General features: G+C 41.8%; 1 protein-coding gene across 3 annotated transcripts in view; it reads right to left on the bottom strand.

The window, feature by feature from the left end:
* Positions 1–11,888: 11,888 nt before the first annotated feature.
* Positions 11,889–24,208, bottom strand: part of trappc9 (trafficking protein particle complex subunit 9) — a 325,308-nt gene continuing 312,988 nt past the window's right edge. For all 3 annotated transcript variants that reach the window (XM_084081382.1, XM_084081384.1, XM_084081383.1), the window contains 2 exons: positions 14,837–15,060; positions 11,889–14,332 (listed from right to left, as the gene is read on the bottom strand). In XM_084081382.1, coding sequence (XP_083937508.1) covers positions 14,153–14,332; positions 14,837–15,060 — 404 coding nt within the window. In that variant the 3' untranslated portion in view covers positions 11,889–14,152. The remainder of the gene's footprint in view (positions 14,333–14,836; positions 15,061–24,208) is intronic.

Genomic DNA, 24,208 nt, shown 5'->3' with positions numbered 1-24,208 from the left:
TTTAATATAGTTTTACGTCTGCCTCCTATTAATTTCAGTTAATCAAATATTTGGAATACTGGATCAGGAATGCGACGGAAAAATAAAGAAATCTCCATGAATTCACGGCTTAATTTTTGGGATGAACTTACCCCTTTAAGAAGACGAGTTCCAGTTGTAAGCTTGTAGATCGGCTATTTTTGGCAAAGAGGATTGGTGTAGAGGGGAAAAAATGGCAGACTAAGTACAAAGTGAAAGGTCAAGTTTACTATTGTAAACTATTATACTGTAATTAGTATTGACGGTTTAAATGGTTAAGATTTAGATGCAGTGAAAATATTCCAAAATGAGGACTTGAACCAATAGGCAGAAATAGTCACATAGGTGTTTAAATATAAAAGTGTTTTATCCAAAGCACTTTTAAAATGTGCATTACATTTACCCATACCCAGAGGCAACCATGATCATTTCCTACGTCATTTTGAGGTGGCAAACCCAGTGGGCACAAATGTAATGTTTTTTTTGTTTTTGTTTTTCATTTTGATGTTGCAGGTCAGACCTACAGCATTTAAGAGGTGTTTGCTGGGGATTTTCATCTTTTGATCTTCCACCTCACCTCCCCTGCAACCTCAAATATGACCTAAAACATTTCATTAGTGTGAAAGGCCTGGTGGCGTAAGTGTAAATGTGAGGCTTCATAACCCTAATATCAGGGGTTTGAGGTGGGTCCGTCAACTCTTTATTTTTGGTCTCCCTCCCTCCTCACGCTCTCTTTTACCTCATCTAGTAGAGGGAGGAGCATGGAGGGACCCACCTCCAGAGGGAGGAGCTAAGCAAAGTCTTTTTACATTTAAATGTTTTTATTAATTTTAAAATGTATTTATTACAGCACTAGTTTGATTTGAGAGCTGCTTAATTAATTAGTTATTATGTTGAGCCCTTTTGTTTTGCATTTAATTTTCTTGTACTGTACGCCATATTTAGTTAGAGTTTTTATATTGATCCCTTTGTGAGTTTTGAACCTTTGACCTTCGGTATATAAACCTCTGATTAATCGCTTACATTACATTAATAGCCACACTGGCGTGGGAAAGGCAAGTGAGAACAAAATGCTTAACCTTTTAGAATTTGGAGGGTTTGATGGTTGTTTAAATGTTTCATATTGAGCCCTGCTTGAATTTGATGCCCAACAGACCCTCCTAACACTACTAATAATCAGGACATTGACAAATCTTTCTAGTTTCTTGACAAATCCAACATAACCAAATTATCAATCAACAAAATCATGAAACCCATTTGATAAAAATAACAAAACCCCAAAACAAAAAGTAAACTTGAATGCTCTCTGGCTCTAAATAAACAGTACACCATGATAGAATATTTGACCAAGGTGAGGTGAATAATAAACTGAGAAAAATCTTAACAATGTACAGACACAAAGTACACAGCCTGGACATAGAGAAAGGCCGGCAAACGTGGCTGCCCAGAGAGGACAGGCTGTGCTTTCCCTGCAGTCAAGGAGTGTAGTGCAGACAGAGCTTCACTTCTTGACCACATGAAACTATAAAGATACAAGAAAAGAAAAGGGTGATACCAGGCAATCCCCTACGTGTTGGGTGAGAAAGTTCAAGGTCAATGACAGTGATCAACGATCGTCAAAAAGGTCTCAAATATTAACCAGCAAAGCGTGTAAACTAATGCAGTGGTTTTTGCCTGTAGGCACACCTACAGGCAAGTAAAAATGTCAAGGCACGCCTGTATTCATAGCAAAAATAGCTGATCTACAACAACACACAACACTACTGACCACTTTCATGCTGTTGAAGGTTTCTTTTTAACCAGCAGTCTTAGACTGAGGGGTCGAGATGGTGAACATTTTAATTAATGTTACATGCCAAATAGAATTACAGGGAATGAATAAAGACCCCCAAGGGGAATCTAGAAACAGAGCCTATGGGTGGATGCCGGGGAGGCGGTGGGATTGCAAACTTGATGGTCAGCAGCAGACAGCGAGGCAAGGCAACAGACAGAAGAGAGAACAGCAGCACAGCCAGGAGAGAAGCCAGAATATCAGGTAGGCAGAGAAGATTAAATAGCCACCCAGATCAGGAGAAGAGAGCATGTGACTGGTCACCTGATCAGGTTGGCATGCTGCCTTGAGTCGCCTGCCTGAACTAGCTACGCAGGCTTCGCATCATTGAGGGCAGAAACACAGATTTTTTCTCCATACAGTACAAGAATGTGTATTACATTTTTTATAGCCATGTTTATAGCCTCCCCATATATGGCGACTGCCAATTATCACAGACACTGAACAGAATTTTGCCAATGCCTTAGCTCTTGACTTGGGCATTCCTGCAATCTGCAGGCCTCTCACAACTGATTTGTGGACATTACCGAGGCTACCAAATATGAACACAAGCAGTTTACAATTGTAACCAAGCTGTATAATAGCATCCTTAAGACGTTGGTACTTAAGCACATTGGTAAGGAATGCCTCTTCCAGGCTGTGGTCAAATGTACATGCCACTTCAAAAGTGGTCACTTCTCTACTGTCCTCATCAACAATTGAGATTGAGTCTAGTTGGAAGTACCTGTAATCTGGCTTTGACTGTAAAGGTGACTATATCCTCATCAACAGCATCATTTTTTAATATTGTATGAGAGACGGTGTGGTCTGCAGCAGGAAGGCAAGCTAGCTTTCCTTGTAGTTTTAATCCAGTCCAGTGTTGTTGTTGTTTCTGCTGTTGTAACATTACAAGGTACCTCCGTGCATTGACTGGTGATAAATTATGTTCTATATCAATAACAGTAGCCCTTACTGAGATCAAACAGTTGGTAATAATGTCCTCAGAAACTGCTACAGTGTCCGAGTCAGGTCGAACCCAGTGTAGGGATACTCCAGTCCTCACACTAAAGTACATCAAACACAGAGGTCATCGAGGTCAGGCCAATCTGACGACACCCCAAACCCAGTAGCATGTGAGTCCATTTTAAGGTTGGGCTTTCTTCTGAACCCCAGGAAACTTGGCTCGCCCTCTCTTGCCAGGGGCACTTTACGCCGTTTCATATCTAGAAACAGAGAAGATCTAGCCAGTTCCCTGACAGTCTTGTCATCACTGTTTAGCATGCTTAGCAAGTGAGCCAGCCTTGTGGCGTTATATATCCACTCCACGTTAGGGACGCCAAACCCACCCCCCTGTTTGGACTGGAAAATAATGTCTCTGGTGGTGTGGGTGGGTGTTAAGTCCGAACCACTTCCTCACAAAATGAACTATTTTGTCATTTAGTTCACTAAGTGCTTTGCATGCTAGGTGAACGTTGGAGAAGAGGTGTTGAATTCTAGACAGGGCAACCTGCCTACTAGCCTCCAACTTCATAAGCAGTGGCAGTGGTGAAGCATCGGTCAGGTTCAGCCTAGCTGTAAACTCAGTTGTGATGTACTCAACCTGTTCTTTCCATTCCCCTACATTAAATCTATGACCTAGGTAGTTGTATGTCTCATGTAAGTCATACACACGAATAGGTTCTGAGTTGATGGTAAACTTAGGGCTTTTGTCAGCCTTAGATTTATACGAGTGGTTGCCGCCACTACGTCTCTGGTAAAGAACAGCACATTTTAGACTGTGTTGCTTGATTCTTGACTATTGTTGGAATAAAGCTCTAAGCTAAGTAACAGTGTTAAGTATTGATAGGGTTCTAAGTGATAATAACAATAATAATAATGATTGATAATAATAATTAATAATGATAATAGTAATAATAATGAATTATACTGAATTAATTTTCTCTTTCACTGCTGTAGAGTGTGACTGACTCTGCTGCCCCCCGCTGTCCCGACTGACTTCCTGAACAACATGGACGTGTGCGTCACCAATGTAAGTCCCAAGTCCCAGTGGTGTGAAGTAACTAAGTACATTTACTCAAGTACTGTACGTAAGTACAATGTTGAGGTACTTTTACTTTACTGGAGTATTTCCAATTGTCTATACTTTTACTCTACTCCACTACATCTCAGAGGCAAATATTGTAACATACATTAACCACTTCAGCCCTATTGTATACTGTACCTAGGCTATTTGAAAATAGCGATCTACAAGCTCACAACGCGTCACATCGCGACTTTTACTTTTGGTACTTTAAGTACATTTTGATACCAATGCTCTTGTACTTTTACTCAAGTACATTTTACATTACAGTATTGATACTTTTACTTAAGTAAAACATTTGAGCACTTTTTCCACCACTGCTGAACGACATGGACATGTGCGTCACCAATGTAAGTCCCTCATCAAAGACACTCACGCGGCCACCGGCACACACACACACACACACACACACACACACACACACACACACACACACACACACACACACACACACACACACACACACACACACACACACACACACACACACACACACACACACACACACACAATGGCAAACGACAGCAGCAGCAGCTTTACAACTTGGCGATTTAGCCACTATTTTGAATATGCAGGGATAAAAGATGAAAAAAATATTACTGTTAAATGTAAACTCTGTGCAGGACAGAAAGCATTATCCACATCCAATAACAGCAATGCCAATCTGCTGAAGCACCTCAGTAAAGTACATGGGGCTATAAAAGTGGTTCCCAAAGACCCCACTGTCTCTACAACCAGTAGTGATCCAGATGGAGCAACACCAGCTAAACAGACAAAAATCGATTTTTTAAAATCGCCACATGTCAGTGTCACCCAGAATCAACTAAACCGTTTGATTGCCAGGTATGTTGTTGAGGCGATGATGCCCATTGCAATGGTTGAGTCTGTTGCCTTCAGGCAAGTAGTCAGCCATATACTGTACCAGTGAAATGAGTGAATTCAGGGCCACAGTGCAGACAGACGTTTTCAAAGTACCTGGACATTGAATATGCCAAAATGGAAGTTGAGCTCAAAAATACATTTGTACAAGTGCACTACTTAGTTGTTGAGGCTGCAATAGATGCCTGAAGATATAGATGCCAAAGATGTCTGTCAAAATTTCTAAACATATCTTTTGTGGGTAGCACTTTACAATAATGACCCGTTATAAAGCATTTATAAACGTTTATAAGTAGTTTGTAAACTATTAACAAATCATTAACAACCTGTTTGTTGACATTCGTAAATGATTACTAAAACCTTTATAACTACAGTTACAAATCATTTGTAAAGTATTAGTAAGTAGTGAACTATTCATGAATAAGCCATTTATATACATCTGTAAAAGATTATTAAATCATTTGTAACGACCCATTCTAAAGCATTTATAAACGTTTATAAGCAGTTTGTAGACTATTAACAAATCATTAACAACCTGTTTATTGACATTTGTAAATGATTACTAAAACCTTTATAACTACGGTTACAAATCATCTATAAAGGTATTAGTAACTATTCATGAATAAGCCATGTATAATACATCTGTAAATGATTATTAAATCATTTGTAACTGATGTTACATAATATATACAAGCTATTGGTAGCTTGTTCATGTTTAACATAATTATGCTTTGTTAAACATTCCTAAAGTATCTATAAATCCTTAGTACATGTTATTAGCCTCGCGTGGCCAGACAATATCACACGACAAACTGCATGGATATTAGTCTGGTCCCTATCAACGATAGATTTCTTTCCAAGGGGCGGTTACTAAAAGATCCAAATAAGGTGATAAGCCCGCCCACATTTGGATACTGGGCCCTGATTGGTCCCTCACGACTTTGGAGGGAGAGAAATTAAATCTCTATTGAGGGGGGCCAGACCTAATCTGCCGAGGGCTAAAGTGTGATGCAATTTTGCAAAGGCAGATTCGTCTGGAACCAGGCTAACATGTTATTATGTGCCCTATAGTAAAGTGAAGACAGTTCATCATTTACAACGGTCTGTTAATGTGGACTTTCTCCTTACCTGTTGCAAACTACCTGGCTTTCATGAATGCAGACACCAAACAATTACTAGAATTATCATTCATGTTAAGCAAATGATGCGTAAGACATTCGTAAAGAGTATGTAAACCATTTGTGGTGTTAGGGACCAAAAAAGTCACTACAAAGTACTACCAATCAACTCTAAATTGCCTGAAACGTACTCCTAACAGGTTTTTGGGGGGACGATTTTGGCCTCCACACTTAGTGATTATTTCGGATTTAACTTTCGTTTCGGTGGTGACCAAGTTTCGTTTCGGTAGTTTGATTACAAAATGTAAGTTGTGTAAAAAATAATCTGACTATACTAAGTTGTTATTTGTTTGTTTAAGTCAGGCTATACTCTACTCAGAGTCATAAGTTTACAAAATGTACTAAAGTACAGTGAACGTCTGTGCGGTTTGTCTTCATCACTGAAAATAACGTACATGTAAACTGACGTCATGTGCAGTTGGGGTGAAGAAACACAACCATTTCACTCCTAATAATACCTATTTGATTTGACATCCTGACTTGCTGCTGTAGCTGAGGCTTGAACCTGTTACCTGCGGCTCACTAGTCAGTGACTCTATCCATTCACCTACAGCTGTTTCCTTGGAATCTGCGGTTCTGAAACGTTTTGTTGTCAACCCCCCAAATTGACATGTATTTGGGCAGTGGACCCCAATGTGAAAAGATGTAGTGTCAGGGCCCCCCATGAAAAAGATTTATATTTATGCTGTAGCACATTTTTTTTAAAGTTATTTGTCTTGTTTGTTGTTGAAGTCAAAGCACCAGGAAGGCTGTACTTGTCAGCCATCTGTTAGCTCAATGGGTTGAGACGCAGTATTCATGATCCAGAGGCCATGAGTTCAAATCCCATTGATGTCTTTCCTATGATTCTTTCCTTTGCAGACTGGCTTCCAGAAGATCAACTGAAAAGTACCAGGAAGGCTATATTTGCCATCCAACTGTTAGCTCAATGGGTTGAGACGCAGTATACATGATCCAGAGGCCATGAGTTCAAATCCCATTGATGTCTTTCCTATGATTCTTTCCTTTGCAGACTGGCTTCCAGAAGATCAACTGAAAAGTACCAGGAAGGCTGTACTTGTCAGCCATCTGTTAGCTCAATGGGTTGAGACGCAGTATACATGATCCAGAGGCCATGAGTTCAAATCTCATTGATGTCTTTCCTATGATTCTTTCCTTTGCAGACTGGCTTCCAGAAGATCAACTGAAAAGTACCAGGAAGGCTGTACTTGTTAGCTCAATGGGTTGAGACGCAGTATTCATGATCCAGAGGCCATGAGTTCAAATCCCATTGATGTCTTTCCTATGATTCTTTCCTTTGCAGACTGGCTTCCAGAAGATCAACTGAAAAGTACCAGGAAGGCTGTACTTGTCAGCCATCTGTTAGCTCAATGGGTTGAGACGCAGTATTCATGATCCAGAGGCCATGAGTTCAAATCCCATTGATGTCTTTCCTATGATTCTTTCCTTTGCAGACTGGCTTCCAGAAGATCAACTGAAATCTACCAGGAAGGCTGTACTTGTCAGCCATCTGTTAACTCAATGGGTTGAGACGCAGTATACATGATCCAGAGGCCATGAGTTCAAATCCCACTGGTGTCTTTACTGTGATGCTTCCTTTTGCAGACTAACTTCTAGAAAAACAAGTTAAAACCACCAGAAAACCTGTAATTCTCAGCCAACAGCATAGCTCAACTGGTAGAGCGTCTGTCCAATAACATGACTTGACTTGACTTGAGTGGGTTTGATTCCCACTCGAGTCAAGTGTCCCCGGTAACTTGGGGCAACGGATAAATTGACTGATATCCTTAGTGATGCTTCCCTTTGCAGACTAACTTCTAGAAAAAACAAGTTAAAACCACCAGGAAACCTGTAACTCTCAGCCAACAGCATAGCTCAACTGGTAGAGCGTCTGTCCAATAACATGACTTGACTTGACTTGAGTGGGTTCGATTCCCACTCGAGTCAAGTGTCACTCGAGTTACAGGTTTCCTGGTGGTTTTAACTTGTTTTTCTAGAAGTTAGTCTGCAAAGGGAAGCATCACTAAGGATATGAGTCAATTTATCCGTTGCCTCGAGTTACCAGGGACACTTGACTCGAGTGGGAATCGAACCCACTCAAGTCAAGTCATGTTATTGGACAGACGCTCTACCAGTTGAGCTAAGCTGTTGGCTGAGAGTTACAGGTTTCCTGGTGGTTTTAACTTGTTTTTCTAGAAGTTAGTCTGCAAAGGAAAGCATCACAGTAAAGACACCAGTGGGATTTGAACTCATGGCCTCTGGATCATGTATACTGCGTCTCAACCCATTGAGCTAACAGATGGCTGACAAGTACAGCCTTCCTGGTACTTTTCAGTTGATCTTCTGGAAGCCAGTCTGCAAAGGAAAGAATCATAGGAAAGACATCAATGGGATTTGAACTCATGGCCTCTGGATCATGAATACTGCGTCTCAACCCATTGAGCTAACAGATGGCTGACAAGTACAGCCTTCCTGGTACTTTTCAGTTGATCTTCTGGAAGCCAGTCTGCAAAGGAAAGAATCATAGGAAAGACATCAATGGGATTTGAACTCATGGCCTCTGGATCATGTATACTGCGTCTCAACCCATTGAGCTAACAGTTGGATGACAAATATAGCCTTCCTGGTAGTTTTCAGTTGATCTTCTGGAAGCCAGTCTGCAAAGGAAAGAATCATAGGAAAGACATCAATGGGATTTGAACTCATGGCCTCTGGATCATGAATACTGCGTCTCAACCCATTGAGCTAACAGATGGCTGACAAGCACAGCCTTCCTGGTACTTTGACTTGAACAACAAACAAGACAAATAACTTTAAAAAAATGTGTTACAGCATAAATATAAATCTTTTTCATGGGGGGCCCTGACACTACATCTTTTCACATTGGGGTCCACTGCCCAAATATATGTCAATTTGGGGTTTGACAACAAAACGTTTCAGAACCACAGATTCCACGGAAACAGCTGTAGGTGAATGGATAGAGTCACTGACTAGTGAGCCGCAGGTAACAGGTTCAAGCCTCAGCTACAGCAGCAAGTCAGGATGTCAAATCAAATAAGTATTATTAGGAGTGAAATGGTTGTGTTTCTTCACCCCAACTGCACATGACATCAGTTTACATGTACGTTATTTTCAGTGATGAAGACAAACCGCACAGACGTTCACTGTACTTTAGTACATTTTGTAAACTTATGACTCTGAGTAGAGTATAGCCTGACTTAAACAAACAAATAACAACTTAGTATAGTCAGATTATTTTTTACACAACTTACATTTTGTAATCAAACTACCGAAACGAAAGTTGGTCACCACCGAAACGAAAGTTAAATCCGAAATAATCACTAAGTGTGGAGGCCAAAATCGTCCCCCCAAAAACCTGTTAGGAGTACGTTTCAGGCAATTTAGAGTTGATTGGTAGTACTTTGTAGTGACTTTTTTGGTCCCTAACACCACAAATGGTTTACATACTCTTTACGAATGTCTTACGCATCATTTGCTTAACATGAATGATAATTCTAGTAATTGTTTGGTGTCTGCATTCATGAAAGCCAGGTAGTTTGCAACAGGTAAGGAGAAAGTCCACATTAACAGACAGTCATAAATGATGAACTGTCTTCACTTTACTGTAGGGCACATAATAACATGTACAAAGGATTTATAGATATTTTAGGAATGTTTTACAAAGCATGTTAAACATGAACAAACACATTAACAGACAGTTGTAAATGATGAACTGTCTTCACTTTACCATAGGGCACATAATAACATGTACTAAGGATTTATAGATACTTTAGGAATGTTTAACAAAGCATATGTTAAACATGAACAAGCTACCAATAGCTTGTATATATTATGTAACATCAGTTACAAATGATTTAATAATCATTTACAGATGTATTATACATGGCTTATTCATGAATAGTTACTAATACCTTTATAGATGATTTGTAACCGTAGTTATAAAGGTTTTAGTAGTCATTTACGAATGTCAATAAACAGGTTGTTAATGATTTGTTAATAGTCTACAAACTGCTTATAAACGTTTATAAATGCTTTGGAATGGTTCGTTACAAATTATTTAATAATCTTTTACAGATGTATATAAATGGCTTATTAATGAATAGTTCACTACTTACTAATACTTTACAAATGATTTGTAACTGTAGTTATAAAGGTTTTAGTAATCATTTACAAATGTCAACAAACAGGTTGTTAATGATTTGTTAATAGTCTACAAACTACTTATAAACGTTTATAAATGCTTTATAACGGGTCATTATTGTAAAGTGCTACCCTTTTGTGTTTTATTGTTCCACTATATTTCATAATAATTGCTACAATGATAGGGAGTTGTCTTTTCTCTTCCTGTGCCACAGAAACCACAAAAAAAAACACAAAAACCTTTATTTTTATTGTTGTTATTTTGAAAGTAAAGTAAAGTAACTAGTTTAGTTACTTTTAAAATTGAGTAACTAATAAAGTAACAAGTTACTTTTTTTGAGAGCAGTAACTATAACTATAACTAGTTACTTTTTAAAAGTAACTTGCCCAACACTGCTCCTGAGCCACACTGATATGGAAGATGCAACTCTATTTAATGACTATAAGATATGACAATAACGGATTTGTATTTTGATGACATTCAACATCCCTCTGTTTGCTCTCAATGAAAGAGTAAATCTGGGTGCAGAGAAAAATGTTCCAACAGATCTGTTTTTAAACAATAACTGTTGTGTTTTCTTGTTGTGTTCCTTGTTTCTTAGTTATACTTGGTGTTTTACAATACAGTTGTGTTTCTTTACATATTTTAGAAATATATCTTCTTAGTTCTAGTTTTAATTTACACTTGTGTACCTTTTGTTTTGTAGTGATGTCTGAGTGTTTCCTGTTTGCTGCTACAGTACCTGTCTTGTCTCACCCTGTCATTTGCAAATGTTGTTCACCTGTGTCTTGTTTAGCCTTAGCCAAACTCTGAGAGTGTACAAATGGACCATTAAGGGTCCATTTGGTTCCATTTTGTACACTCTCGGGAGTTACAGAAATGTAAGGGGACATTTAGAACCCCCCAAGAAACCATGAGGGTCCCCTGGACTCCACTGTTACTTTGTAGATTTTGATTATTATTACAAAACATACATTAACCACTTCAGCCTACATACATTTCGTCCATTTGAAAATAGCCGGTCTACAATGCGTCACGTTGTAGACTGAAAGTAAAAGTACTTTTACTTGTAACAGAGTATTTCTACATTGCAGTATTGATACTTTTAATTAAGTAAAACATGTGAGTACTTTTCCCACCACTGGTGAGTTTTGAAAAGAACTGACATGGCTGGAGGTGTTCAGCGTGGCCAACGTGAAATCCGTGACACCCCGATTTAATATTTTGAGGGCAGAAATAAGAATAAAATATTCCTTTTTAAATCGCACGTGTGCATCGAGGGGGGCCCAATCGGAGGGGGGGCAGATTTTGAAAATCTTGTCCCCCCACCCAAGAATCCTGTCGGATTCTGCGGGCCTGATGGGGTGAGTAATTTTGGGGTGAACTACCTTTTGAGCCTAATTTATACTGTCGCACGACGGTGTTCCCTGCCGGAAAATTGCCGATCTACAAGTTCAGCTTGTAGATGGTCTGCTTTTCAGCTCGCCCGAATCAGGCTTTTAATGGATTCGTCAATTCTCAAGGACCGTATGACTGGGATTAGCCCCCGCTTTACTATATCCGTGTTAAAACCCTGTTCTGATGGTTATCTCCCACTCCAGGATAATTCATACATCATTATTCAGTATCTGGTTTTCATTATCGGAGAATTTAATTGAGGGGACCGGCTGAGAAAAGGTCACTGTAACAGAAAAAAAAGAAGGGAAAAAAAAGATGATAGAAATGATAAAAAAAGGCTCATACATAATACAGAAGCTGATCGACCTGTGACAAAACATTTATTCAAGTGACAAGATTACACTGTGCTATTACTGTACACGTGACACCTCACGTGTCTTTTTCAATCTTTTATCCCAGTGGTTCTCAACCTGTGGGTTGGGACCCCTAGGGGGGTCCCCACATGATTTTTGGGGGGTCCCCAGATTAAAGTGAAGTCACAATTTAAGGACTTTAAAGACCTTTTTAATACCTAAAAAAAAAGAGAAAATACCATATTGCATCAAAAGTAATCAACAAACTCTACTGTAAAAAACTGATGAAACATTGGCTAAATTGTTTTGAAAATCTACAAGCTCACAACGCCTCGCAATGCGAGGTGTTGTGAGCTTATAGTTCAGCTATTTTCACAACATTTATCTATGGAATCGAGTTGGACTAAATGTAATGCCTCAACTCCTACAATTCCAAGTTCTTGTCAGGGTGGGGGGTGGGGGGGGGGGGTCCCCAGTTCAAATGTGATCATTTTGGGGGGTCACGGCGTGAAAAGGTTGAGAACCACTGTTTTATCCTATTGTCATTTTGTGAAGACGTAAGACATTTCCCAATGTGTTCAGTGCCACCAGATGTGTGGTCACCGTGATACTGATGGATAGAACTACAGTATACGCTGGTTCCTTTATTCCAACCCGAGGCATGGATGTGAGCTATGTGTTTATATCAGAGGTCATCGCCATGCTGGCTTGTGGTGGACGTTTCTGTCAAAATTTCATTTTTTGCCACGGAAATACAAAATGAGCGGACAATACTATTACCAGAAACACATGCAGAGCTAGCCCTGCATGACCATAACATGTCTGTAACTCTGAGAGTGTTCAAATTAAACCAAATGGACCCTACGGGACCCCCATAACCATGAGTTATGCAGATAAAATGTTTTATAACCAGAACTACTAGTGGACTCCTAATGTGCCATAGTGTCATAATAAATCAGTGTCATACATATTCTGAAGAAAACCTGTAGACTTGACATTCAGTAATTGGGTCTTATCAAAATAAGAACATTATAATGGGTGTGTACATAAGAAAAACTAAGTCTTTGCCACGGACACATTTGTCGGTGTATGGACATTTTGATGACTCATGATTCATATCCATATCTGATTTCATTTGAATACAGATCGTTAAAATCGAGATGCTCTGAGAACACGCTGAATGGATGCCGTGTGAAAGGACAGCACTTTGTCCATTTTCGACATTTCTTTATAATAATTGGTCCTCTACTCACTCTGTGTCTCAGAGGAGGAGGGCTGTGGACAGTTCAGAAATCTACCTACCGGTGACATCATTCATCGGTAGGCAGGTTTGCACATTTTCAAACGCAAATCTTTTTTTCTTCTCTTTTTTGAACAAGAACAATGGCTTTCATCATGCTATAACTTTCCAGGAAAAGAAAGGGCTGTAGTTTCTATAATCTTGATGATGTCATTGGAATGCAGGTTTCTGAACTGTCCACATGCCCACCCATAGACACAGAGTGAGTAGCAGTATCTTAATGAGCATTAGTGAGGACCAATTATATGAAGATATGGTTGGAAATGGATGAAGTGCTCATTTGAGTGGTCACACGGGTGCTTTTTCGAGATTTTCAAGTGGACCCTGATGCAGAAAAGGTCGGGAAAGGTCGCTCCAGGCGCTAGAAAAACCAGCCTATGTAAAACTCATCAAAATTCATCTTTTTAAAATAGTTTTTAAATAGGCTGGCAGTGACACTGAATGTATCGGGAAGCGTCCAGTCAGATGTCCACATCTTGAGAATCCCGTTGTAGTACATTTCATTGAAGCTGCCCTTTAACGTTCCAAGTTACATACATATTTAAATGAAGCGATCAAAGCAATATTTACATGTTGACTCAATCGATAAGGCTAGGGGCAGTGGTTTTCAAAAGTGGGGTCCAGGGACCTCAGGGGTTCCTTGAGCGGGTTCCAAATGGACCCTTACAGACCTGGAACTCTTGAGTGTGTACAAAATGGAACCAAATGAACCAGTAAGGCAGTGGTTCTCAAAGTGTTTTTTTTTTTTTTTACATAAATCTTCTCTTATAGGCGTCCCTCTCACAAAACCTTTTCAGGGGGTCCTTGACTTGCCGTAAGTGTCCATTTGGCTCCATTTTGTACGCTCTCAAAGTAATGAGGGTCTTTGAGAAATGAAAACGTTTGAGAACCACTGGACTATAGGGATATGTACAGATCCCCCTCTTCTATGTCCCCAGGCTGAATCCTTATCTCCATGCCCCCCCCCCACCTCCCTAGGCCCCAGCCTGTAAGGGCGTGTCCATGGTCTTGATGTGCACGCTGGGCAGTGCGAACCAGGCCAGGGGAAGCTCTCGTCCCGCGCTGTCGTCCTGAAACTTGATGTTCAGGTAGAAGTCTCCGGTGTTGAGGAAGAGCAGCGCTCCGACGCACCCCCAGTCTGCTTTGGGACTGACCTGCAACCAGGAACAAAAGACAAAACAGCTACGTTTAGGAACAGTGGCGGACACAGACAATTCAACAGACATGATAAAAGCTTTATTAGAACGACATTATGTTTGTGCCAGTGATTTGATTTCAATGACATGACTGTCGTCTCTCCAGACATGACGTAACGTCCCGCCAGAATCGATGAGAGAATTGATAAACCAAAACCTTATTGATTTCCGATTCTCAATAACCATCATATTCGAAGTTGTGATAGAATTGATTCTCAATCTCCATTGCTACTAATGAGGCAGTGTGACCAGCAAGAAGCAGTCATAATCATGACATTTTTCATGGCGATTAATTGTCATACAATTAATTGTGATTAACGATTTAATTGTGTTATTGGGCAATCAAACATTGAAACATATAGATAATAAAAATTACATTTCTGTATATATAATAGCCAATCTAAAAGCTCAGATAATTGTGATTATCTCAAATGATTGCGATTAGGCGATTGTGTAACTGACCGTGTCGATGTAAAAGGTGTTGGAGCCGATGAAGGTGACGGCGTCTTGCAGGTCGTAGTTCTGGACGCCGTTCTGGTAGTCCTGGTAGGGCACCACGGTCAGGGCGAAGGGGCCCACCGCGCTCTTGCTCCGGTTGGTCAGCTTCACCTCCAGGGTCACCGGCTCGCCCACTTTACAGTCGGCGATGACGTCACAGTCACATGGCTTCCCGTTCACCTGCACGTCTGGAGAGAGAGAGGGGGGGAGGGAGGGGCTTAATTTGGGTTACCTGCAGACCTTCAGTCTATTCGCTCTTTTGTTACCTTCAAAGGTAGGGTAAGTGATATTTTTTGGTTAAAACTAAAATAAACGGTTAAAGTACTATATTCTGACAGTAATCATAAGAGTGTTTGTTCAGTAACAGGGGTCTCCCCATCTCTTCAGCTCTTTAATAAATAGAAAATACATTTTTAAGTAGGTGACAACATTTCAGCCAATCAGGAGAGAGTACCCATTTATCAGCTTTATCAGCGGCCAAATACATATAATTTTAGGGTGGTCCTTGAGATGAAAAAGTTTGAGAACCACTGATATTATAGCAACATAGAAAACTATTAGGGTCTTAATGGGTTAAGAGCTGGCTGAATAGAAGTTGGACATTATTACTGTTTTAGCTTCTTCCTTTTTTACAAAGATGATGTTTCACGGGTTTGGACTTTGCATTGCCGTTAATTATTCCCTATGTATCTCACCCCGCCCCCACGCATGGACGGCACACCCACGCGTTTTCCCACAGAGACTCGAACAATCATACTCACACTCACTCATTCAATCCTCATTACATAATTCACACGTATATACAGTATTGGCTTTATTGTGTTATGCCCTTTTGATAATGGAGGCCTATGTATGTATTTCTTTTCTTTTCGTTTTCTCTCTCTCTTTTTTGTGTGTGTACTGTACATGTTTCATTGTTAAAGATGTTAAAATCAAAATCAAGTACGTCTGCATGCCATGAACGACAGAGAAGGTGGACGGATGCCTGGACGGAGGCATGGTGGGGGAGTATTTGTTGGCAAAAAAATAAATAGCAGATCTACAAGCTCACAGCATGTCACGGTCACTTTATGCCGTGCTGCGAGCTTTGTACATCTGCTATTTTTGAAATATTTTGAAAAATATTGACATTTTTTTATACATTTTTTAACAACTTTTTCACATAAATCGGGGGTTCTTGACACCAAAAAGTTTGAGAACCACTGGTCTATACGGAGGAGCTGCATTGTCTTTCTCTCCCGTTGGATGACCCCCCCCCCCCCCCCCCCCCCCCTCTTCTAAAAACCATCAAAGGGAGATCCGGGGGTCTCAAGAGAAATCGACCGCCTAAGTGACTGTTCCCCATCTCTCTCTCTCTTCTGGTCCCCCGGGGGAGGATAAATGGACTGCATTTATATACTGTAGCCGCCTTTCTCCACAGCTTTTTCACAACGTATTCCACAGTCACCCGTTCACACACAGCGATGAAGAAGTACTCACATATTTTACTTAAGTAAAAGTATCAATACCACAATATAGAAATACTCTGTTACAAGTAAAAGTCTGGTATTCAAATTTACTTGAGTGAAAGTACAAAGGTATTGGCATCAAAATATAATTAAAGTGCCAAAAGTAAAAGTCATTATGAAGAATGTCCCATTTCACACGTTTTTAAATGTATAAAGATCTTTTGAAAATAGCCGATCTACAAGCTCACAATTTTTCAAAAGATTTTTTATAATTTTTAGACATAATGATAACTTGTGAAACAGGACATTCTGCATAATGAGTACATTTACTTTTGGTGCTTTAAGTATATTTTGATGCCAACAACGCTCTGTTACAATAATTCTTGTAACAGAGCGTTGCTACATTGCAGTATTGATACTTTTACTTGCGTAAAAGAAATGTACTTTTTCCACCCCAGCCACACACACACACACACACACACACACACACACACACACACACACACGCACACGCACACGCACACGCGCACACGCACACGCACACGCACACGCACACGCACACGCACACGCACACGCACACGCACACGCACACACGCCTCTGCCTCCCCCCACCACAACTCCACCAAGCCTGGGATGAGTCCAGATCACGTGTGCTTAACAGGGGTGTCACAGCTGAGGGGGTCTACAGATGAGCGGCACACAACCATATCATGGCTTTGGAACAACCAGCTCAGCTGCACTGTCTTTCTCTCCCGTTGGATGAAACCCACACACACACACTTCTAAAAACCATCAAAGGGAGGTCTGGGGGTCTCAGAGAACCCGCCAAAGCGACTCCCCTCCCCTTCCCCCCTCTCTCCCAGCCTCTCTCCTACGGAATGCTTTCTGTTGATAAAACAGGAGCAGTCAGTGCTATACGGAGGCAGCGCGTGACGTGACAGCCCGCTGAAAGGAGCAGGTGTGTGTTCAGCACAGAAGGTGTGTTGATCTGTTGAGCGCGCATGGTGGTGATGATGACGATTATGATGACGATGATGATGATGGGGGGACGGGGGGGGACACACAGGATGGCAGGCAGACACAGAGGAGCTGGATGTACAAAGAGGGGGGGGGGAGAAAAGAGGTAGGAAGGAAGGTAGAGCGGAGGTTCATGTCTGCTTCCCTTAACCAGTTGAACCAGCATCCAAATTCTGGGGGGAACAATCGCCAAAAATACCCTTTGTCGGGCGTCTATGCGAACACAATTGGCCCGCGTTCAGGAGAAGTAAGCCGGGCGGGGAGGGTTATATTTGTCACTGCATGTATTCCTACGGGCTGGGATGGCACCTGTCAGTGGGGAGTGCTGGGTGGGAGGAGTAGGACGAAGGCCCTACGTCCTCTCGGTGGGGGCTCCTCACTGGCAGGTGAGTCAGTAGGATACAATAGCAGTGACAACACAGAAATGTGTGTGGGGAATTAATTGGCATAACTACTAAATTGGGGAGGAAAAGGGGGTCAACAAAATTTTATTGGCTCCTCAAAATGTATAGTTAAAAAAAAACTGCACTGTCCCGCAATAACCAGATATAACATGTCTAGTCGTCAACACATTTATATATACTGTATATATATATATATTTGCATAATGCATCTATTTAATAACCTACAGTATATATATACAGTAGTATTCAATACAAGTATAGTAATACAAGCGGGCGCACACACACACACACACACACACACACACACACACACACACACACACACACACACACACACACACACACACACACACACACACACACACACACACACACACACACACACACACACACAGCTATCATAGCCAGCAGGTCTGAGCCTAATGTGACACGTTACCATGTACTGTAGTTATATTTAGTTTCTTCAAAGTCTTGTTGCTAGGAGATGTGCAAATTATAGGTTGACTACGTTTACTGGCTCTAAAATGAGAGGATTCATTCCTTTTTTTGTCCAAAGTGACAAGAAGGAATTCAAGACCGACCACACACACACACGCAGAAGCACGCGCAAGTACGCACACACACACCCAGGGACGTGCACAGATAGACTCTAGGTGGTGCTAGAGCACCTGCCCTTTGCCCTCTTGACCAGAAGTGCCCTTTTGAAAAAAGGGCACAGCAGGGGTCTTCAACAGGGGGTCCGGGACCCCTAGGTCGTCCTCAGAGTTACTACAGGCGGTCCGCCAAATCTTTATGTCATATTCCTTTTCTGAGGAGAACTTTAGCCAAAAATAGCAGATCTACAAGCTCACACTGCGAGGCGTTGTGGGCTTGTAGATCGGCTATTTTTGGCAAAGAGGTATAGGTGTAGAGGGGAAAAAGAGCAGACCAAGTAAACAAAAAAAAGTATAATTTACTTGAGCACCTGCCCCTCGAAATGTCTGTGCACGCCACTGCACACACCTCAGTCATCACCACCCATGACGTAAACATTTGCCATAAATCGGTGCTGGTTTGGTGCACACTGCACAGTGCATCACCACCCAAACAAACATTCATTAAGCAACTAACCGAAGCAGTCATTCTAAAACCTTTTTCATTTCAAGGACCCCCAGTTCACTATGCATTAGGCCACGGACCCCCATAACTCTGAGAGTTACCAATCATTTAGCTAGGGCCCACCCAAACCAGCCCAAGGACACCTGGGGGGCCCCGGACCCCACTTTGAGAACCATTAGCACAGCCATATAAGAGTATAGGCACAGCTCTGTATTATTATATTCACTAAAATATCTTGTTTTTCTGAGTAGCCCTCTGTTAATATAATTTGGAAGGCCGCTATAACAGGTCCATATAGTACCGAAGGCCTGATTTATAAGGCCAGTATTTTTTCTGTTGAAATTCCCAGGGAAATCTTAGATCGCATCATATAGGAACTGCGTTCCAAAAATAAACAAATTAGACTGGCCATTTTGTCAGTTATGTGACTCAGTTCTTATATGACGCAATCTAATGATTCCCCTATGGGATTTTCAATGTAAAAAAAAACCCTCTTTGAACCAGGGGGGATAGCAACTCTATTACGGCCTCCTCGACCGTCGCCATGTTTGTCGTCAGAAAACTTTCGACTCTGAACTGCCCTCTAGTGGATGTATTGCTTAACGTCCACGCCAACGTAAAGGACGGCTGGAACCGTGTTAGCGGTGACAGTTACATTGTTTAAAAACGGATGTATTTGTCGTATTAAAGGGCGTATTAATGGGCCTTAAGACTGTGGGGAAAGGCAAACACTCCACTGGAGGAACCTGGCAACTGTGTTGAAAACACAACACTTTTTAATTAATGCAAATCAGACTGCATGAAATTAGCCATGCTATGAGCATGTTATCTCAGTTGTTATGAGCGCGCAGAAAAGATGGATGTTACGTGTGTTGTTGTTTTTTTGTCGTAAGGATGAGTGGGATAAAAATTGTTAATGGCGACATAATTCATTTCAGACAAGCCTCCGGTTGCGTGCAGACACAGTCCATCCGTCACAACAAGGTGTTACACAGGATAAAAGCCTGTTGGCTAGTTTATTTGAATTGCAAATAACCCACAAATCATAAAACATGTTGCTTAAAAACATACATGCAAAAGTTTATAAAGAAACACATTAGCTGTATACGCTTATATGAAGTGTATGAAGATGTGAAGGCTATGAGTCACAACGCCTCGCGATGCGACGCGTTGTGATCTTGTAGATCTGCTATTTTCAAACATTTTAGTACTTTTACTTTTGGTACTTTAAGCACATTTTGATACCAATACTTTTGTACTTTTAATCAAGTAAATCTTTAATTCCGGACTTTTACTTGTAACGGAGTATTTCTATATTGCATTATTGATACTTTTTTTTGGATACTTAAGTAAAATATCTGAGTACTTTTTCCGCCACTGGTTGAGTGACATTTCTTGTGACATTGGTTTTTCCAATCGAATCTGGATGTTGCATTTGTGACGTCCACCGTCTACACACGAGGACATTTGAATATAAGATTGTGTTTCTACCTGACCTGAGTTTGTGACATATTCTTTTGTGACATTTTATTGTGACATTTATTGGCCAATCGTATCCCCCGATGTTACGTTTGTGAACGTCCAACTCCATCCACAAGGCAATTTGAATATAAGATTGTGTGTCTCCCACCCAGACCCGAGTAAGAAAAAATTGCTACAATCTAAGGCAGGGGTCTTCAATAGGGGGTCCAGGACCCCCAGGGGGTCCTCAGAGTTACTACAGGGGGGACGCAAAATATTTGTGTGATAGGATAATTGTTTCACATGAAACAACTTGTACCCTAGCATCCCGATTCTAAGGAGAACTTAGCTTAGAGAAGTGAGCTTGTAGATCGGCTATCAAATTGCAGCTTGAAGATCGGACATCAAATTAAACATTAAGGCTAAAACTAACCTTTGTATCCCTATCTAGTTACCTAGAGCAGTGGTTCTGTGGGGTCCAGGGACCCCCAGGGGTCTTTGAGGGGGTTCCAGGGGGTCCCCGTCAAAATGTGTTAATAGCACATTTGAAACATCAGCTATTAAACACATATACAGTATACTGTATATATTTTTTAATGGGACTCTCTGGCACAAAATATTTCCAGATGGGGGTCCGCAGCCAAATGCATATCTATTTGGGGGTCCTTGACATGAAAACGTTTTAGAACCAGTGACCTAGAGGTTCTAGCAACTGCAAACATTCTGCCTAACCCGAGACTCTGTTGACCATTATTTCTACCATCCTTTCTCTCTAAAGTACAACCAATATACTTTACAGAGACTGATTCATCATTCAACATAACCTTAAAAGTCATCGCTAAAGCTTGTATCTCAAACCAAAAACAAGAGACTCAGCTTTACCAAAAAGTGCAAAGACAGCATGTTATTAATGAACCCAGAGTTTGTTTGTTTTTTCTTTCTTTTTTTCTCTAAAATTTAGAGAAGCCAATAATGTTTTACCCCGTTTTATCCCCAATTTAGTTGTTATGCCAATTGATTCCTCCCCATACACATTTCTGTGTTGTCTCTGCGGTTGTACCAGTGAGGAGCCCCCACCAGGAGGACGTAGGGCCTTCGTTCTACTCCCGCCCAACACTCCCCGCTGACATGTGCCGCCCCAGCCCCTAGGAGTACATGCAAAGATCAATATCACCCTCCCTGCCAGGCTTCCCTCCCCCCGAACACGGGCCAATTGTGATCGTGTAGACGCTCGACAAAGTCGGATGCACCACGGTGGATTCGGACCCACAACCTCCGTGGTGGTGGGCAGGGACTTTACCACTGTGCCATCCGAGCGCCCTGAACCCAGAGCTGACCATAGAGAATCCACACACCCTGCAGGGAGCTCTCCAGAAGGGATTGGTGTTCGTGTGACATCTGGAGAGCAGAATCACCATCATCATACAAAAATAAATTATTAACACGCGTCAAGTCGTACCATTTAAATATACAAAAAAAAATAAAACAGGCAATCATTCTCGAATGCTACCCGACCCTATGATCGCAATCATCACCACCACCAATTGACAAAACAAATTTCTAACTTTTAAATAAATAATGGGCACTGATTCACGACCCTTGGAACGATGATGAAGTGGCCCAGAGTGGACAGAACCTGGCATCTCGACAGCCCTGTCTCTCCTGGGCCCTTAAGCAAGCGTCTTTGCATCTCCCAGGAGGGGACTTAGGAGGACATGCAAGCTGGAATGGAGTGCCGTACAGTAGTGGGAGAAGTACTCAGACGTTTTACTTAAGTAAAAGTAGTACACAATAAAGAAATTACTCTGTTACAAGTAAAAGTCCTGTATTCAAAATTTGGTGCCAAAGTAAAAGTACAATGCACACTGTAGCATTGCGGCACCTTGTGAGCTTGTAGAACAGCTATTTTCAAACATCCGAAGCATAAAATACAGTAGGGCTGAAGAAGTGGTAACTAGTAACTAAAACTGTCAAATAAGTGGAGAAAAAAAAGTACAACAATAGTTGGAGTGGAGTATAAGAAGTATAAAGTATTCAGAACTAGAAATGTACTCTAAATAGATGTACCTCGGAATTGTGTACTCAAGTACAATACTTGAGTAAATACATTACTTAGTTTATTGGTTCTCAAAGTGGCCTCTGTCTCTCGCTCTCTCTCTCTCTCTCTCTCTCTCTCTCTGGTTTGCATGTCCAGTGCTGTGTTAACTAGGTGTGATATGTCATGCAGTGTCTCTGGGGGCAGAGTGAGCACAGGTACAACCCCCCCCCCCCCCCCCCCTCTCTACAGGCTTACTGAGAATGGAAGCCAATGGGCTAGAATTAATGGTCCGCATTATTTACAGGGAAAGGGAAAACTATGAACAAGTGAGGCAAATTCTGTTCTCAAATTCTCTTATTTATACTTGTGGGGACATGTAGCCTTCACAAGTATTGTAAGTGTACACACGCACGCACGCACGCACACACACACACACACACACACACACACACACACACACACACACACACACACACACACACACACACACACACACACACACACACACACACACACACACACACACACACACACACACACACACACACACACACACACACACACACACACACACACGTTTTGCTCACACTGCTAAATTAGCTATATCAGATGAGCGCGAGAGAGAGAGAGAGAGAGAGAGAGAGAGAGAGAGAGAGAGAGAGAGAGAGAGAGAGAGAGAGAGAGATCAGTGCAGTGCAGTACAATACAATGCAGTGCAGATGAGAGACTGAATAGGTTGGCCAGCAGCAGCAGAGGAGCAGGGGGCCTTGTTAAGAGGAATTGTACGCCACTAATAAAACAGGCCACAAAACACACAAGAAGGTAAATGTCAGCACATTGGCTGCTTTGGTAAGAGTGGGAAGTGAGAGCAGGAATAAATAAATATAAAATCACTGCAAACAAGCAGCTGCAACAGCTGTTTCCTTTACTGCTGCTGCAACAATGTCCTGTTGCTGCCGAATCAACAGGTACATGAGGGATTCTCAGCCCTTTTCATTTCAAGGACCCTCAATTTGATATGCGCGAGGACCATGGAGTGTTGGGAGTGTTCAAATGGAACCAAATGGACCCGTATGGGTCCATTTGGAGTAACAGACCCAAAGGGTCCATGTTGACCCCTTGGTGGTCCCCCTGACCCGACGTTGAGAAACAGTACAATTTACAATGTAGGCATTTAGCAGACACTCTTATCCAGAGCGATTTACAATAAGCAAGGTAAACACACATACATAGAAAGCAGAGAGACAGTGTAGTTGAGCCATGAGGCTCATAGGGCAGAAAGCTGTTTCTGTAGCATGAGGCAGCTTGATATACAAGTCTACACCCCTGAGTGCCAAGCTGAGAGGAATTGGGTCCCATTTCTAGAATCATTGGTATGACCCGGTATGACCTGGCCGGGGGTCAAACCCCGTCCTCCCAATCTCAGGGTGGACACACACACTAACCGCAAGGCCACTGAACTGGCTACACACACACACACACACACACACACACACACACACACACACACACACACACACACACACACACACACACACACACACACACACACACACACACACACACACACACACACACACACACACACACACACACACACACACACACACACACACACAGCTGGCTGGCTTGGTGAAGTCTGACTCTGCAGAGGCAACAAGCGCTGCGGCAGGCAGGCAGGCAGGCAGCCGTCACCACAGCAACCAGAACTGTGCCCCCCCCCTCCCCACCGGGCCCCCCGGCGTGTGAGAGAGAGAGAGACGCCCCCAACCAAACCCACCCCCCACACACCCCCCCTCCCTGTGAAAAGACACACAAATCAAGCTATGGCTCCTGAGATGAAACGTGCCTCTCGATCTCTCTCTCTGGC

This window comes from Gymnoscopelus microlampas, assembly GCF_963454915.1.
Source record: "Gymnoscopelus microlampas genome assembly, chromosome: 15".
In the NCBI taxonomy this organism is placed as follows: Eukaryota; Metazoa; Chordata; class Actinopteri; order Myctophiformes; family Myctophidae; genus Gymnoscopelus; species Gymnoscopelus microlampas.
The sequence above is the reverse complement of the archived record's forward strand: the minus strand, read 5'-3'. Positions and strand labels throughout refer to the sequence as shown.